Source organism: Rosa rugosa, chromosome 1 (assembly GCF_958449725.1).
Source record: "Rosa rugosa chromosome 1, drRosRugo1.1, whole genome shotgun sequence".
Lineage (NCBI taxonomy): Eukaryota > Viridiplantae > Streptophyta > Magnoliopsida > Rosales > Rosaceae > Rosa > Rosa rugosa.
Window position 1 is genome coordinate 6,890,521 of NC_084820.1, and position 19,446 is coordinate 6,909,966.

The window sequence follows — 19,446 nt, forward strand, 5'->3', positions numbered from 1 at the left end:
CAAGCCAATTTGGATCGGGTTTTCTTTGAGCAAGTTAGTCGGACTAATTCACTAAGTTTTAAAAATTTTGACGGAAAATACTCTAGAAGATTAAAAAACTTTGAGGATAAACGTACAAGTCAAAAAGAACGCGTCGCGCATGCGCCTGTGCTATACAGTGAGAATTATACCTTGTCTGACGGCACGCCCTCGCGGTGTCGTCGTCGGACAGGCCAGAGAGGACCTCGTGTCCTGTTAGGGGTGGTCCCGGAGTAAGCTCGGTCGGAGTAAGGGCTATGTGGAGACGGCTTCATTGTCTAGATTGCTTGGAGGTTGCGTCGGGGAAGGCTGGGGACGGGGCTGCTGAGGCGCTGGCCTAAATTGAAGCGCCAACCTGGTGGGAGGAAGGCGAGGACGGAATCTGGTGTGACCGGATCGGAACCCGATCTGGTTTGGTCTATCTGATCTGGGAAGGGGAGGAGCGTCTTGCTCGCGTGCTAGAGATGTTGAAGGCATGGAGGGCAGGCGCGACTGGCCTGTGATCGCCCAGCGCATAGCAGATGTCGGCGGAGGCGCCGCCGGTGGTGGGACGGCGAGCGAGGTGCAATCGGGATGGTGGTGTCGTGGCCTATGCAGTCTACAACTTGGGCTTGGGCTTGATGGTGTTTGGGCTTGGGCTTTGGCTTTGGGCCCATGTTGCTTTTACTTTTATTTTATGCTTTATTATTATTATTATTATTATTATTATTTTAAATAAGGGTTGTGCGGTTGCCCTCAGGCCTTTACTAATGAAACGGATGAATACATAGGGGGGGACATGATGCCTAAACCCCTCATTACAATACATATCAAGAGAAACTCCGAAATAATACCAGCAGCCTCTACAACTACAATGTATTCAAACATGCACCTGATAGCAAAGAGTGTCATACCGACTGCTCCATTTGCTTTACAATGACGGTGGCATATTGGAAAGTTAAAGCAGTGTCATAATACCAATAAATTAGTAGCTTTCCCAATATGCTTTATTATTTTTTACTTGTAGTAATTTGTGGCTTCTTGCCGGTAATAAGTCTCTACCATTATTTGGTAGGGCGACGTGGGAGTTGTCCCGGTATGCACACTCTGTGTGCCTTGTCTAGCCTAGCGAGGAGGTGAGCTGTTTGCTTGATCAAATGGACACAACCTCCTAGTGGCAGGATGAAACGAAGTGCCGCCAGATTTATCTCTGTGCGGCAACATAGTGGGAAAACTGTATTATTTGTAATAATGCTTCTCCGTGATAAAGTTATCTTTCAGGTATGTCACCGCTATGTCAAAGCAAATGGAATAGTCATTTGTGCACTCTTTGCTAATCGGTGCTTGTTAGAATACATAGATTTTGTGGAGACTCTTGGTATTATTTCACAAGAGAACCTCTTGATGCTTATTGTAATATGGGGTTCAGGCTTTACATCCCCCCCTTGTATTCTGCAGTTTCATTAATCAAGGCTTGAGGGTAGCTGCACTAGCCCCTTTCAAAAAAAAAAAATTCAGTAAGTTTTTTCTTTCTTTCTTTCTGAATAGACTCATTCACTAAGTTAAGATGTCAAAAATGTGTGTCAAATTTGTTAATTCTAAATATCATTCTTACGAATGTGTTCCACGTTTTGAAAAGAACAAAAATGAAATGGACGATAGTAATGTTTTGAAAATAATATTAATTGTCAATAACAATGGAACCGAACCAAACTATCCTAGATATGAGACTACCGACTGGCATTATCAACTTATCCAAATTGCTCAGGTGGCCTCTCCAGAAATGTAAAGCCAAGGCTATTGTAGCGATGGACCACAAACCATCCAATTTGACATTTAGATTTTTGGCCAATACCTTAGAATGTGACTACAGTTTTAATTTGAGGGTTTGGGCACATAGCAGTGTGAGTTGGGGAAGCTGGGCTGTCAATCTCTTACGATCTTGATCGTAATAGCCCCTCATTCAAGTATTCAACGAGACCATGTTCAAGCAAACCATAGCTATGAACTTGGATAGAACTCTATGAGATTTGCTTACTCAATTTGTTGGGTTTGAGCTCAAATAAGTGAAATAACACAATCAACCCACAAACTCAGTCTACAAAGTTTTTTTTTTTTTTTTTTTTTTGGGTAAATTGTGTGATTTTATTGAGCAATAAAGACCTAGTAATGACCCTATGTTATGAGTTTGGAAGTCATTATTGATCTCTTGTGAGGGTGTAGAGGAAGTGATTCTAAGATTTTTATTGATAGCGTAATGAGAAAATATAAAGCTTTTTTTTAGTGTTCATACGTTTGTTTTACGAACCAAGTTTTTAATGTCATTCTTGTATAGTGGTTTGTTTTTTTTTCTTTGGAATCGAAGGAGGTCAACCATTTATTGAAAATAAAGATTACAGCGATACGATGTCAAAAAAAGACATCAATAAGGAAATAAAACAGTGCGAAAAGAAAATTACATAAGAAATATAAAAACTTAAAAATGCAAGAGCAGCAACGTCGAGACGCAACGCTGATTTTACATTACGGATTGCAGCCGTGTAGTGAATTGAGTAGTCGGTGGTCTGACTTCCCATGCAATTCCAACACACAAATTGACAAAAGTCAACTTGGCGACGGAATGAGGGCACTCTTCCACTTAAAGATCGAAGTCGGCCAAGGGTGTCAGAACATGGTCATGTTGACATACGATCTTTCACGAACAGATACCAAAGACTTGGGTCCCGAATCCAATACTAATAACGCATAGGAGCCCCAACCCATTTTAGAAAACGAGCAACAGTCCAACAAAAATAGTGGGACGCAGCCCAAGCCCAACCCCCTCCTGGATCCTAGATCCGAATCCCTTTGCAAATCCAACCCGGATCCCAGATCCAGGTCCTTCTGACGCCGAGAGTAGTCGGTAGTTAGTTTATTGTTATGGTTATGCAAATATTGGTTATATTAATTAGGCCTTGAAAAACTTTGGATGCATTGTCTTCACGTTGAGTTGTCTATTATGATATTATCATCAAAATGTTCTCTTGCAATTTTTCTTGACACCAAAAACTTTCAATAGTCAAAAAGCTATTATTTGAATCTTCGGCCAAGAAAAAATGACGTGCATGATAGGATAAACCTAAGCACTAATAAAACTCTACCCAATTGGCGAAGATGGAATGAGTTCCACTCAACTATAAACTTTCTGACTATATTCATTCAACATAAAGACAATCTGTGTTATTTCTCAAACCATATTGTCGCAAATGGAAAACTCAAACTAGTTCGAGTCACATCATGAGTGACTTGATTACAACAACCTCAACACAAATTTTAGGTGCAAAAACCACTTAAATCTATTTGTCACAAATGGAAAATTCGAACTAGTTCAAGTCACATCATCTGTGACCTAATTACGATAACCTTAATACAAACTCTAGTTACGATAATCTTAATGCAAACTCTAGTTGTTAGTTAAACTACGCTGTCGCAAATGAAAAACTCAAAATAGGTTTGAGTCGCATCACGGCACGGGCGACTTAATTACAAAGTGTAAGTGCAAAAAAAAACCGCTTCAAAAAATATATAAATCACACAATAAAACTTGAATTTCTTCAAGTAATTTTCAATTTTCTCGTAAAACATTGAAAATTAAATATTTTTAATTTTTATGAACAATTCAGTACTGAAAAGTGAAAAGTAAAGTTTGATTATTAAAAAAAAAAAAAAAAAGTAAAGTTTGATACATAATTAATGGGGGTCTTAATTCTCATTCTATTGGATGATTTGGGTCAAACACTCAAACTTTCGGATTTTTTATTTTTTTTGAAACGTCAAACTTTCGGATTATTATCACTCCAAAAAAAGAAAAAGAAAAAACCTTTTCATAATTTTGCCATTAATATCAGAATTAAAACTTGGACATCTGGACACGTGTCATAATAGACGGCCCACTCTCTCCGCCTCTCTCTCTCTCAAGACCACCACCACCACCACTCACTCCCTAAACCCAAACCCAAACCCAACTAAGCGCCGCACACTTTTTCTCAAAACAATGGCTTCCTCTTCCTTACTCCACCCTTCTCTCTCCTCCCTCTCCCCAAAACGCACCGTTTTATACCCAACGCCGGACCCCAAACGCTCACTCTCCGTAACCTGCACCTCCTCCACATTCGATCCCACCTCCGCCGCCGCCAACAACAACTCCCCTCCAGCTCAGCCGCCGCCTCTCCGTACCCGCGCCGCCGATGAGAACATTCGCGACGAGGCCCGGCGCCACCGCCCCACACCACACAACTTCTCAGCCAAGTACGTCCCCTTCAACTCGGTCGCCGGGGCCGCCTCGCCGGAGTCGTACTCGCTCGACGAGATCGTCTACCGCAGCCGGTCCGGCGGGCTGCTCGACGTCCAGCACGACATGGACGCCCTCGCCAAGTTCGACGGCGCGTACTGGCGCCGCCTGTTCGACTCGCGCGTCGGCCGCACCACCTGGCCCTACGGCTCCGGCGTCTGGAGCAAGAAGGAGTGGGTCCTCCCGGAGATCGACGACGACGACATCGTCAGCGCCTTCGAGGGAAACTCGAACCTGTTCTGGGCCGAGCGCTTCGGCAAGCAGTTCCTGGGCATGAACGATCTCTGGGTCAAGCACTGCGGGATTTCCCACACCGGAAGCTTCAAAGACCTAGGCATGACCGTCCTCATCAGCCAGGTCAATCGTCTCCGCAAGCTCAAACGACCTGTCGTCGGAGTCGGCTGCGCCTCCACAGGCGACACGTCGGCGGCTCTATCCGCCTACTGCGCCTCCGCGGGCATCCCGTCTATTGTGTTTCTTCCGGCGAATAAGATCTCCATGGCGCAATTGGTCCAGCCGATTGCGAACGGGGCTTTCGTGCTGAGCATTGACACTGACTTCGACGGCTGTATGAAGCTGATTAGGGAAGTCACGGCGGAATTGCCGATTTACTTGGCCAATTCGCTCAACAGTTTGAGGCTGGAGGGGCAGAAGACGGCGGCGATTGAGATATTGCAGCAGTTTGATTGGGAAGTTCCGGATTGGGTCATTGTTCCGGGTGGGAATTTGGGGAATATATATGCGTTTTACAAGGGGTTTAAAATGTGCCAGGAATTGGGGCTGGTGGATAGGGTTCCGAGGCTTGTTTGTGCTCAGGCGGCCAATGCCAACCCGCTTTACTTGTATTACAAGTCAGGGTGGAAGGATTTCAAGGCGGTGAGGGCGAACACCACGTTTGCTTCGGCTATACAGATTGGTGACCCTGTTTCGATTGATAGAGCTGTGTATGCTCTCAAGAATAGCGATGGGATTGTGGAGGAAGCTACTGAGGAGGAGCTGATGGATGCAATGGCGCAAGCTGATTCTACTGGGATGTTTATATGCCCTCACACAGGGGTGGCTCTAACGGCATTGAATAAGCTTAGGAAGAGCGGGGTTATTGGGGCTGGTGATCGGACCGTGGTGGTCAGCACTGCTCATGGTTTGAAGTTTACACAGTCTAAGGTTGATTATCACTCCAAGGCCATACCGGAGATGGCTTGCCGGTTTGCCAATCCACCCACGGAGGTCAAGGCGGAGTTTGGGGCAGTCATGGATGTTCTTCAGGAGTTTTTGAAGTCTAAGAAGTCGAAATGAGCCGAGTTTTTTTTTGTATCAATGTAGCGCTTTTCTTTATGCTTTTTGTTTTGCCTTTTGAATTTTGGTGTTCAACAGGTTGCTTATAATTTTCAGGGAAGTTCGTTTCGTTTATGTTCTATACTTTATATATGCTTGGTGATTTTAGAGTAAAACCATAGGTAGAATAAGCTTTTGTAAGCGAGGAGGTAGAATAAGCTTTATTCACCATCAAGTGTAACAGGGATGTAACTATATTGCTTGTCTTATCTCTCATACTGTTTACTCTAATTCGTGTCTCGACCATGCAAGAATTTTCCCACATGCTTGGAGTCGCAATGATTGTGTTGAGCCCCCCGTGGTGCTGTCATGTCATGATTTTAGTTTTCAATTCTATCTTGATTTATTCTTATTGAGTGCATGAACAAAATTTGGTGGTGCTCAGGAACATTTTCGGATGATGGCGTCAAGTCATGAAGTTTAAGCATCTTACTCATCAGAGTGGTGTCGAGTGGATATGATGTAAAAGAAACTATAACCTGATCACTTTCAGATCAAATTTGACGTGATCAAAGGTAAATGCAAGTATTTTTGACGATTTTGATCTATTGAACCGAGAAATCTAATTTTGGGACAATGGACAATTGATTCAACTCGAAATGAGTCTCAGACAGGTAAGTTGAAGAATTTATCACAAGAGATACCAGATCCCTCTAGTTAAATCAACTAGATACCTACATAAAGTTTTAAAAACCAATCAACTTGATACCTCAGTTTATTCTTTTTAACTTCTTTGTTAAATCAAATGCAAAATCAAGCCCAAAAATTGAAGTGATTTGTGGTCAAAGGGCCATCAATCATCTATAACTCAATCTTCTTCTTCTATAGAATTAAAAAAAATCTTCAATTCAATTTCAATTCTACTATCGATCGTAGAAACAAATAAAGTTCGGATGTTTCCCAACTCCTAAAGAAACAAAGAAAAATGGGAAGAGAGAGAGAGGTAGAGATAGAAGAAGAAGAGAATTAACAAAGAAAAATAAAAAATAATTGAAAAATAGTTTTTTATATAAAATATTATTATAACCCCATAAAACACTGCACCACACGTGATCAATTTTAACAAAAAGTTATAAAAAATTAAACCGAGGTATCAAATTGATTTGTTTTTAAAACTTTAAGTACTATTTTAGGGTTTTTGTCCATTTACCCCATTTCTAGGGATTTTTTTCCCACTTACCCCATTAAGTTTTTTTAATTCCCTCTTACCCAATACACTCTAAGGGACTCTTCCCTAATACCCCATTAAGATTTTTTTTTTGTTTTTAATTTTTTTTTAATACCATTTTACTCCTCACCCCTTTGTTACTTAGAGAGAGAGAGAGAAACCATATGAGACTTCGCCGGAGCCCGTCACCGGCCGCCGGAATCCGGTCACCGGCCGCAGGATTCCGGCCAACTTTCGCCGGATTCCGATCACCGATCGCCGGATTCCGGCCAACTTTCCCCTAATAGACGTCTATTGCCCTCCAATAGACGTCTATCAGCCATGTATTGCCCCTAAATAGACGTCTATTGCCCCCCAATAGACGTCTATCAGCCATGTATTGCCCTCCAATAGGCGTCTATTGCCCCCAATAGACGTCTATTGCCCCCCAATAGACGTTTCGATTATCAAAATGGGAACTAATCTTCCTATAATTAGACAAATAAAGCTTTGATTGAAGAAAAAAAAGAGGAGATTACATCAATTTAAAACGTGTATTGCCCCCCAATAGATGTGTATTGACCCCCAATAGACCTTTAACAAACGTCTATTGCCCTCCAATAGTCTTTTTCTTTTTCTTTTTTCTTTCCTTCTATTCTTTTGCCCTCATTTTATCCAAAAAAAGAAGAAACAGAGCATGTATGCCCACAATTTCACAAAAGCAAAAGAGATGACCAATTAACTTCAAATTTCTTAGCCCTCAGCAACCTTTTCATGCTCCATTTTTATTTTTTTTTGGACAATAGAACCATTACAACAGAAGAAGAAACAGAGTATGTTTTCCTCCTCAAAAAAAAAAAAAAAAAAATCCTACGCTTTTGAAACAGAGAGAAGCAAGATGCCCGAACCCGAAACAATTCGGAACCTTACTGCTGGAATCGAAACGCTCAGTTCATGGTTCAGACGCCGGTGATTCCTACGCCCAGTTCATGTGTTCACCGTTCCAGGTAGACCTGCTGGACTCAAGGACGTGGTTCAGACGCTGGTGAAGTCTCCGATGGGGAGGCCGGCACGATCGCGATCTGGGGAGGAAGTTAGGAACTGAGGCCGCGCCATGAACTTCTCGAGCAAAATCTTAGATGCAGATTTGGAGGTGACGTAGATGCAAATCGTCGTCCAAGGCAGATCGAGGAAGAAGAGAGAGAGAGAGAGATTGATGATGAGAGAAGAGGGCCGAGGCGGAAGAAAAGCAGATCGAGGATCAACTAACCGAGATTTGCCGGAAGCCGGCTGAGGCAGCAGTTCTGCAGAGAGAGAGAGATAGAGGAGAGAGAAAGAGAGAGGGCGAGAGGGAGACGGCGAGGGAGATAGAGTGGGATGTAGTTTTCAATTTTATGGAAGGCCAAAATCGTCATTTAGCTATTAAATGGGGTTAGTGGGAACAAAATTCTCTTGATGGTGTAAGTGGACTACTTTTAAGTCATTTTGGTGCTATGGGTCAAGGTCCCATTATTTTAATCACTTTTGAAAGTTGGATATCAAGTTGATTTGTTTTTAAAAATTTAGGTATCATTTTGATCACTTTTAAAAGTTGGGTATCATTTTGTCCGATGCAAGAAAGTTTTGACCCTAGTGGTGATAAAAACTCGTTTATGGCAGTAAATATAAAGAAGCAGCTATATTGTCATGATGTCATCAATCCTCTAGTCTTACGGTCTTACCCATTCAACAAACAAAAACAAAGGATTGTCTTGCACGATACCACAAAAGAGTACAATTCAAGAGTCCTGATGATGTTCTGTACTCCGAAGAAAGAAAAACAATTTAAATTTGTAAACAAAACAATCCTTCCTATCGGTCTGTAAAACAAACGTAAATTTCTACAAGCGAGCTACCACTAGGAATACAGCATGTATAACAAAAACGAATGACTAAAATGGATATTAAAACACAGCTGTTTGGACTGTCAAGTTTGGGAAGCCTCAACAATTTCAACAGAATTGTTGGCAGCTGCGTCATGGTTTAAGGATTGATCTAGCTGCGTTTGTATTGGCTGCACTTCTAAAATTTGGTCTACCTGTGTTTCTGTTGGTTGTACTTCTGCTTTCTTCTTCTTCTCCTTGAGAATCACTTGTCTAGGCATTACCTCAAGTAAAAAGCTTCCTCCATTCCAAACAGATGCAGAGACCTTGAGGATCTGGAAACCTACATGTAATTCATACGACAAGAAGATAGGGACTGTGAGTGCCATGGTAGCCACAGTAAATATGGCTTGGAGCACAATGTACATAAACAATCGATTTTGATCCCCAAGCAAACCGCTTAAGCGCCACCACAAATTGTTTGCCTTTTGTGCCTTCTTCGAGAGTTCTCTGTCAAGAATGAAATAATCAGATAAGGGTGAAAGAAAGGTCATGAACCAAAACGCAGGGAATGAGGACAGTGAGAGATTGGACCTGTAAGAAGTCATCACTTCAGGATCCCTTAACAGCCTTTGTCGGCGTAAAACGTTGACAATGAGAAAATACAAAAGCTGCCAGAGGGAGTATGCGACCAGGGGCACCACAAACAACCATGTCCACAGATAAGTTTTGCTTTCTACATAAGGCCAAGAAGCTCTGGCAGAAGATCCTTCAGGATGCATGGCTGCAAATGTTGCTGGATCCCACCATCGAATAGTGAAGAAAACCAACCCTGAAACAAAAAATACAATATTTCCAGGGGCATGAACATAACAGATCACCCCAGCTTATCTAACATACACTTGACCCATGAGGGTTGATCATCATCAAAACAAGACAGTTGATCATAAGTTTGAATTTCTATATGAGAAGATCCAACGATAATATCCATCACAAATTCCTTATAACTAGATAACCACCATAATGGAAGCTCTCTTCGATCTCATATATGTCCAGAGATACCACACATGCTACAGAACCTGTGGGACTGCTTAACACAAGTTTTGTAGAAAAAAAAAATTACTAGAAATTTGTTTCAGAGGTACTAGAAATTTGTTTCAGAGGTATATAAAGAAAGGACCAGCTCACCAGGTAAAAGATGTATCAGGACACTGACTAATTTGTCAAGTGAACTAAAAACCAAGCTACAACGCCAAACAATCAGTGCCCATGCTAATGGCCCCTGCAGAGGCATTTTAAATGGTCAGCAATTGACAAGTGAATAATTACTCCCTCAAAAAGAGAAGTAACTGAAATTGTTGCTTACCTCAGCAAATGAGAAACAAACCATGAAAAACTTTTCATTCCTTGGATATAGAAGAAGGTCAACCAAAAAGATCGTATTGGCGTAGTAGCAGAAGTCCTATGACATACAAACAATACATCATTGCCACTTATTGATATTTAAAATAATACAAAGGCAGTAAGATTGTAGTGATTGTACAAAAGGAACTAGCAAACGATTCTAAGGACTGCAAGTACTGTAGTTGAAACCGACAGAAAGGGTGAAGACACCAACTCCTTAAAACAGTCTTGCCAAACTTTCAATTGTACATATAAGAACATGAAAACATAATAATATAGAAAATAGCAAACTCAGACACCTAGTCCCCATTTCCTTTCTTTATCTAACTTGAGTGATATGTTAAATTTAAAACACAATAATAAGAAGAAAGAAGTTCAAATAGAAATGAATTTTCTGCTACTCGCCTAAAGCCAAAAATGTCTGCTCTAACTACCTTAAAGCGAAACCAAGTTTCTCTCTATCCTTGTAGCACCCACAATCCACTTGTACCGTGTGTTGCAGATAGCAAAACCATCATAATGATTTTGGTCTTGTATACAAATTGCAAATAAGTTTTCTTGAATCTATATAATCAATATTTACTAACAATATACTACTACAATTTGCCTCCCTAACAAAGGTCCAAGCTCAAACTCCCATTGGATAACAAATAATCCTATATCCAAGCTTTAACTGAATAAACCATACGAAATCACAAAGCTTACCAAGAGGTAGTAATGCCATTTCTTGTACCGATAGTATATCCAGCGAAGAGGAACGAAGATGAAATAGAACAAACAATATACATATCGAGTATCTTGAGGTCCTGTTAAAGAAAAAAAAAAACAATAAAATTAATACACAAAAACAGAATGGGATCTCTGTTTTTTTTTTTCTAAAAGGAGCAATTTTCATCAATCAAAACACTTACTGGCTCCTAACAGAAAGCAAAAGGCACCAAACCCAAGCACCCCAACAAGATGCGTCACCTAATAAGCAAGAAAAGAACATCTCATATCACAAAAAGGATCAAACTTTAAGCATAAACCACAGTCACTTCACATAATGACACAAAGATATAATACATGGTATTGAATCAACCACATCAAATTGTTTTCACATCAAAAACTAAACCAACCCACCTTATTGATGAACTTTTCATGTTCTTCAGCTTGTTTAGCGATCTTCACAGCCTGTTTTGACAGGATCTCCTTGGTCTGAACCGCTTGCTTAGACAAAATCTCTTTCGTTTGCGCCACTTTCTGCAAAACCAACCATTCCCCCACATCAAACGAACACAGACCCACAATCCAAAATGACGAAATTTCGTCGCCAAAAACAAAAAGCAACCATTCAGGCCTCACCTTAGATCGATCTTTTAACCGTTGTTTCACTCTGTAAAACGAATGACCATTAGTTTCTTCGACGGGCTCCGCGTACTCCTCCATGGGTTCGTCGCAATTAGACATTTTTGTGAAAGTCAGAAAAGATTGAAAAAGAGGGAGAGAGAAAAAGAGAGAGGGAGAGGGAAAGAAGGAAGTTGATGTATATAACTACACAGATTTCTGTTTCTGTGTGATTATTATTTTTACGTTTTGTGATTATTAAGGTTTCTTTCTTTCTTAAGTAAGTTTTGAATACAAAAGAACATATATCAATTTTGAATACAAGTCATAGTATGACCCCCATACGTGACTAATCTACCACAATTTATAAGAGAGGTGAAGATCTTATATTTTGTATTATATAGAACTTAAAATAATAATTCAATGTCATTTAATAAGTGAGTTGAATTATTTTTTGTTCAGTTGTACTTTGTATGTTTACGAGTTTGCTCGAAAGTTATGTAAATGTCAAGACTTGATCATACTTCAGTTTCACATTATATGTAAGTATTAAAAATTGACGGTTTAGCATTTAATATACTCACATATTTTCCGATATTCTTTGTACGAATTAAAAACTTGATACTAAATTCAAGTTAATTTAAATTAATAACTAGCATGTGCCCACACACAGTGTGTGGGTGTTTTTTTTTTTTGATAAGGAAGTGGGTAGTTTCTTAACCAAAGCAGTTTTCTACAACAATAAATACTATTTATTTTATTTTAAGAAATTTAATTTCTTTTTAATTTTTTAAATTGACATTATTGTCCCTATTAGCTATTTCAGTTTCTAAAGTTTTTTAATATTAGAGGGTTATATTCGTTAAATATTTCAATTTTGGAGAGCAAGCTCTCTTCTCTTAATAATAGTATAGATTTATGAATTTAAGTTATTTAACTCCTAAATTTATCTCTTTTTTTTTTTTTTATCAGGAGTGAGTAGCAAACCATCTCTCTTAAAAAAAAAAAAATAAATAAATAAATAAAACACCTTAAATCTGTCTTTTTTTTTTTATCGGGGTTAAGGTAGCAAACCACATCGATTAAGTTAGCCAATTAGTAACATATCCACCCAGTCAATATCCGGATCGAGATCCGCAAGGGTATTTCAGCAAAACCAGACTAATACCCTGCCACATGCGTACGAACATGAATGTCTCTTAAACGTGCTGACAAACTGATGAGAGTTGAGACTCAAATACTAGACATAGGCATGACTGCATGAGTGTTCAGGAGATCTTAAAAGTCAAATAATCAAAGGAAAGGTGCACAAAAATAAGTGTCAAATGATGTTTTTCATTTTACCATCAGGTAAATACTGAAAAAGGAAAGAATAAAGTTTTTTTTTTTTTTTTATAGAGAAAGAATAAACTTTTTTGTTGAAAGGGAATAAAAGTTTATTCTTTTCTGTGGTTTTGATGACACGTGTTAGGAGACGTGGCCTTCTGTCAGCTTTTGATTATTGGTGACGTATGTGAAGTCATACGTGGCAAAGCATGATGGTAACACCCACAGAAAAATAATGAGTATGGGGAGGAGGGGGTTTATAAATTTATAATATCCCTGTATTGGTTACCGGGCTTTACTCTATTATGAGGTATGGACATGGGTTATCGTCCTCCCCAATATTTTGACCAAACAAACAGATCTCATTTCCGATGCTAACTCGAAATTACATGCTGATCCACTTTCTGTGTGGTTTTGGGCTCGGCCTTTCTATGGTACAGTACCGTTAAGTCTAGCAGATATTCTATATAAAATATAAAATAAAAAAAGTCTAGTAGACTTAATAGACTTAATTTGATACAGAAATAAATAATTTTAAATTAGTATATTAAAAATTAGAGTTAATGACCACTACCTACAAATTCTTTCATTTCTTTCCCATGCGCAAGGGCCACAAACACGGTCCCCGTGCGGTCAAATTAAACCTAGCTACAGTAACGATTCAATATATTAAGGACAAAAATGACAGTTAAACGTTTATGAAATTACAAAAATTGCCACTCGTTCTATATCTATCACGATACAGCTCTCTCTCTCTCTCTCTCTCTCTCTCTCATATCTCTTTCAGATCCATTTCTCCCCAAAATCAAAACCTCTCTTCCATTTCTGCAGCTAAGCAACAAATCAGAGTAGCAAATCGAGGCTCCGATGGCGAAGTAGCCGGTGAGGCGAGGCGGCGAAGCGAGTGGCGAGGCGGCAAAGCAAATTTTCAGGTTAGTGAGGTTTTGACAGATTGGGGTTAGCTGTTGGGCTTTGTGCATGTAAACCGTTGTGTTCGATGGCTATCATATTTGGAAGATCGTTTTTGAATTTGTTTCGTTAGTCAATTAGTCATAATTTCTAATTTATGTAGGGAGATGAAACTACAGATCAAGCTGGGAGTGCCTTATATACTACAACAGTCGCTTGATGTCGAGAAGGTCAAATCAGTCTTTCAATAGTGAGTCAACATCCATTAGCTGAAACATGTGCAACTTAATCATATTCTAAACTATATTGTGCACTCTAGGTTGTATTGACATCATTATGGGTATCCAAAGGATGCAATATCTATTGTTTTTGTGGAATCAGTGAATGTGATTTGTGTCTGTAGTCCTGCTGTGGAATCATAGTTTTAGAATTGTGTTGTTGTTGGTACTATTATTCCTGTTTGATCAGAATTCTATAGAGATTATTAGAGATTAGGCTCCAAGTTTAGTGACAGTTCTTATGTGTTTGAATGCTATGATTTTTGAAGAGAAAGGATTAGAGTTGTTTCAACATATTTGAAGAGAAAATATTAGAGTTGTAATTGCCAAAGCAGTTTTGGGCACACTTTGTTATCCCTTATGCTCTGTGTTGTCGGTTGACTTACAAGATGGAGCTAATGAAAGCAATGCTGAAGTGAGCAAATGCAAGAAGGCCAGGCTAGTATACTACTGGGGATCAGTACACTACTGAGGTTCAGTATACTACTGGGGCTAGTATACTACTGGGGGTCAATATACTACTGAAGGTCAGTACTCCAAGAAATCCTGCTGGAGAAACTTCTTCACCATGAGAAGAGGTGAAATTCAAAGCAACTTGTATGTGAAAGCAGCAAAGCCAGAGATAAATGATATAGTGTTCAAGTTTCATATTGTAATATGTATAAATAGTTTTTGGAATTATTAAATAAATGTGTTGTTTCTAAGAAAAACAAAGACGGAATATAGAAATATTATTTTTTTCATAATGCTACTGACATTCAATAGTGTTAATGCACATTATCAAACCCACAATGGCAGATTCGTAATTTACTTGCCAATAGAAATAATTTTAAAAGGAAAGGAATCTGACACAAGGTATAATACATTGCGCATGGGCTCTACACACTAGCTCATGGGAATTAAAAAAAACAGGCCTGCTGATGGTAATTTATGAAAAAAAAGTGTAGGTAGTGGTAATTTGCTATAAAAATTAAAGTCAATTTATCTTCAAATGGAACTGATCTACTTGGAGGTATTGATATGTTGATGTACCGTAGAAAAACACAACTTCAAGATCTACAAAAACTTTCTTTCATATCAACTCCTGTGAAAATCGAAGTTCACATAACCAATTTAATACGTCTGGAAAATATCCAGTTGTCGAATTATAAATGTCAAGGCTCCTAATAGATCATACTTCAAAGTGTTTGAAAAATAAATTTTTTGAAACCCATGTAAAGTAACTGGACGCTGCCATATCTGCTGAATATTCATTTTTGGAGTTGCCTAACGACCTCCACTTTCCAACACAACCTCTATTTTGGTTGTTAGCTTCTAGGTTTTCCTGCTGGGTGCGTCCCATTAGCTCTTACTCGTGTGGAGATTGAACGTGATGCTTGTGTCAATGAAGTACTTCAAGATGATCAGCCAAAGTTGATCAACGACTTAAATGAATATATGGCTACAATTTTTCTGAGTTTGAATTCAAATTCAAGGGCATAATGAAGACAGACAGAGACCAACAAGTTGGCGCGTCAATATATTTAAACTGTGAGGTAGCTAGCTATGTGGGTCGCCGTTTATCAGCTTCCTGCATGTGTTGTTTGAATTTTTGAATTCTAATCAATAATAAGTTAATAACAACCACGATGAGCTTGCAGTCGATCAGCTAGCTATGTACACGCTATATATCAAATAATGCATGTTTCCTAATACGAATATCCAACATAGCAGGTTAGGTTGGGAGTGAATCAATCATCTCTGGTGTCATGGTTTGGAATATATATGTTTCAGAATCTTTTTAGTTCCAAACTGGGTGCAGAGAATAATGTTCTTTCTAAATGAAGATATATATATGCTCTTCAATTCCATGGCTTATCGTGATTCTAAAGGTCAAGGAACTTGGATAGATACCGTAACACAAAGTTTTTTTTTTGGGTCCTTGACCCAAAGCACCAAAATGAGGGAAAATTATCCCACTTACCCCAGCAAGAGATTTTTATTCTCACTAACACAATTTACAGAGAAATGACAAATATGCCCTCAGCCTAATTACTAAACTACAATACTGCCATGCGATTCTCTCTCCTCTCTCTCCGGTCACGATGCACAACTTTCTTCTCTCTCTCTCTCTCCGGTCACGATGCACAGCTTTCTTCTCTCTCTCTCTCTCTCTCCCCCTCTCCCCCCGCCGGATTCCGAACCCGACGTCTCCGACCCCGGCTAGCTCCACGACGGAGGCTCCGGTGAGCTAGCGACAGCACTTCAGGTCGTCTTTCTCGAGTCCGGCACGACGAGGAATCAGAAGGAGCTCCGAAGCACTGGCGATCTGATCTCAGAAGATGAAGGCTCGTTGACGGGAGGTTTGACGGAGGAGATGGATCTTCTCCGACACGATTTAGCCAGAAATTGGTTCAGGGACCACAACTGATTGTGGTGGAGAGTGGCGCTGGAGTCTACTCCGCCGGTGGTTCCCGTCGCCGATGATGATGATGATGCTGATGATCATGTAGAGAGTGCGACTTCCGATGATCATCGTGAGCACTTGGTTGCTGAACTAGCTGACAATAATGGAGTTCTCGACTTGAACGAGGCGCCGGGTGAGGAGGCGGAGACTACTACAGAGTAGTGGGTTGCCTAGCTTAATCATCCAAACAAATCAAAACACCAAAGTATGTGCAATAATGAGCCAGCTAACTTCTAATTGATGCTTTTCGTCCTATTGACTTGCACAGTTATCATCTCAATGACTTGCACAGTCCTCTTTAATAATTTCTCTGTTTTTTTCCTCTTCCCCACTACTTTTTGTTTCCTGGTACAGTTCATTAATCTATAATCTAATCTTGCTATTTTATGTATTTTAATCATGGCTAATATATGAGTGGGGAGGATGTTTTTTTTGCTCTGTATCTTTTGTTTCTTTGCGAGTATGATTATCTGTAATTTTTTGGGTAAAATGGGGCAGAAAGCCTATAAGAAAAGAAAAAAATAAATGTTATATTGGGAGGCAATAAAGGGATATTGGGGGGCAATACACATCTATTAGGGGGCGAATTGATGTAATCTTCTAGTTTTTTTGCTTAATCAAAGTTTTATTTATCAAATTTTAGGAAGATTAGTTCCCATTCTAGCTATTGAAAGTTCTATTGGGGGGCAATAGACGCCTATTGGGGGGCAATAGACGTTTTGAATTAATGTAATCTCCTTGTTTTTTTTCTGTAATCAAAGTTTTATTTGTCTAAATTTAGGGAGATTAGTTCCCATTCTGGCAACTGAAAGTTCTATTGGGGGGCAATACATGGCTGATAGTCGTCTATTGGCCCCCAATAGACGTCTATTAGGGGGCAATAGACGTCTATTGCCCCTCTATTAGGGGGCAATAGATGTCTATTGGGGGCAAAAAAAACTTTCCGGTGAGATTTTCAGCAAATTCCGGTGGGCGGCAGCCGGCGACCGGTGACAGGATTCCGGCGACCGGTGACCGGATTCCGGCGAAAGTTGGCCGGATTCCGGCGAAAGTTGACCGGATTCCGGCGGCCGGTGACCGGATTCCGGCGGCCGGTGACCGGATTCCGGCGGCCGGTGACCGGATTCCGGCGGCCGGTGACGGGCTCCGGCGAAGTCTCCTATGGTTTCTCTCTCTTCCATTTTTTCTATCTCTCTCTCTAAGTAACAAAGTGGTGAGGGGTAAAATGGTATTAAAAAAAAATTAAAAACAAAAAAAAAATCTTAATGGGGTATTAGGGAAGACTCCCTTATAGTGTATTGGGTAAGAGAGAATTAAAAAAACTTAATGGGGTAAGTGGGAAAAAAATCCCTAGAAATGGGGTAAATGGACAAAATCCCTTTTTTTTTGTTGGGTGATGTGAGATGTTGTTATGTTCCAGAAAAACTACGTTATAGAAATATTATTCATATAATATGTTTTTAGATCATGGAAAAAATCGTATAAGTTACAATAATGTATGAACATAAAAGTAATCGGTTCTCTAAATTTAAGATTGATGTACAATATGGTTCATTGTTTATATTTGTATGATTTTTTTTGTTATAATAACTTTGTAAGTTATTATGTAGAACTAATTGGGCTTAGACCACTCTAATAAGGTATTAAGGTTGTTGCTCGTTTTGCTTTTCATGCATATAGATACTTGCAAGTTATAGGCTACTAAGTACTAACTACTTGCATTTGGCTTCATGTTCTTGAAGTAGTTTGCCAAACCCCATGTTAGTGTTGATGGTTATGAAAGCAAAATATTTCTAAAGGAAGAACATAAAGTATTTCAGAAACCAAATGGGACATTGAAGTGTTCCTACTACATAGATGTAACCCCCTTTCGCATTCAAAGGGACAAAATATTTAATTTGGGCAAATTGCATTGGTGCCAATAAGTTGTTTCGTCATAAACTTTACTACTGAGTTGATTGACGGAAATTTAGTCACAATAAACAAAAATTAGACACCCAGAGGAAGAGTTCATAATCTTCATTAACTAGTTAATGTATCGGTATATCAATAATAAAATTATATCTACCCTTTCTATATTTTTTATTTTTTTTTATTTTTAGAAATTAAATATTTTTTATGTTTATATAACTAAAGTGAGTCTAACCTCCCGTCGAGTTGGTGGGGCTGGGACGTTCCTTCTCCGACAAAGGGCGGTGGAGCAGAGATCGAGGCCGTGGTCAAAGAAGGGATGGGTGCCAAGAAAGATTTTGGGTGCCCAAAGGAGGTTGCGGGTTTGGGCCTTTGCTCTGTTGGACTGCCCAAGTAGGGCTTTGGGTTGGGTCTTCATTCTTGGGGCTTTGCAACTGGTGTATGAGCCCATTGTTGTTCGAGTTCGCATTTGGGATCCAGGAGACTTTTTATGGACCCTAGAGTGTTATGAATTTTGGATCTGCTTCTTTGGTTACTTAGGTAGGAGATTGCTCTCTATTCGGTGTATTTTTTTGCATGGAGTAGGCAAGGTCGGTCACACTACTGTCGGTTACCTTGATAGAAGGTTACCCTCTATTCGACGTATATCTTTGCGTGGAAGTATGGTTGGCCATACTATTGGTACTGTTTTACATAGCCCGGATTATGTCCGGTGTGAGCCCCGGAAAAATTTATCGAGCTTAAGTGCAATAGTTCGATAATTTACTTATCGATTTCGATAAAAGTTAAAGTACGCGAGAATATTTTCAGAAAGTTTCGTGAAGTGAAATCCTCAATTTAGAAGTTGGATAATGAAGTACACGTCACGACGAGTTCGTGAAAATTTTCGGAGAATTTTCCGGATACCCGAGCTAATTTTTTAAGTATTTTGGAAGTTTTGGGGTTAAGGAAATTGCTTAAAGAAATAGAAATTAGGAGGTTTGATCTGGACCATCCACCGCTTCCACCGCTTGATCCTAGCCGTCCATCCTTAAATGGGATCAGTCTATATATCTAAAGTGTTCTGTTGGGAGATCCAGAAGGATCGAGAGAGGGGAAGAGAACCAGAGTTCTCTCTAACCCGACGAAACCCAGAAACCCAGAGTAGGATCCGACCGGCGCCACTTCGTCCGGCC

The 19,446-nt window shown here is 39.7% G+C and overlaps 2 protein-coding genes across 2 annotated transcripts; one reads left to right on the top strand and one right to left on the bottom strand.

Annotated features, from left to right (window-relative positions):
* The first annotated feature begins 3,925 nt into the window (after positions 1-3,925).
* On the top strand, positions 3,926-5,924 carry LOC133713593 (threonine synthase 1, chloroplastic-like). The gene has a single exon (XM_062139630.1). It carries the CDS (start codon positions 4,031-4,033, stop codon positions 5,621-5,623), a length of 1,593 nt encoding a protein of 530 aa, XP_061995614.1. The 5' UTR covers positions 3,926-4,030; the 3' UTR covers positions 5,624-5,924.
* A 2,609-nt stretch (positions 5,925-8,533) lies between these two features.
* Positions 8,534-11,647, bottom strand: LOC133727095 (glycerophosphocholine acyltransferase 1). The gene is made up of 8 exons (XM_062154723.1): positions 11,420-11,647; positions 11,198-11,317; positions 10,987-11,044; positions 10,781-10,881; positions 10,038-10,133; positions 9,860-9,953; positions 9,266-9,503; positions 8,534-9,181 (listed from the first exon to the last, which is right to left on the bottom strand). Exons 1-8 carry the CDS (start codon positions 11,522-11,524, stop codon positions 8,776-8,778), a joined length of 1,218 nt encoding a protein of 405 aa, XP_062010707.1. The 5' UTR covers positions 11,525-11,647; the 3' UTR covers positions 8,534-8,775.
* Positions 11,648-19,446: the final 7,799 nt, after the last annotated feature.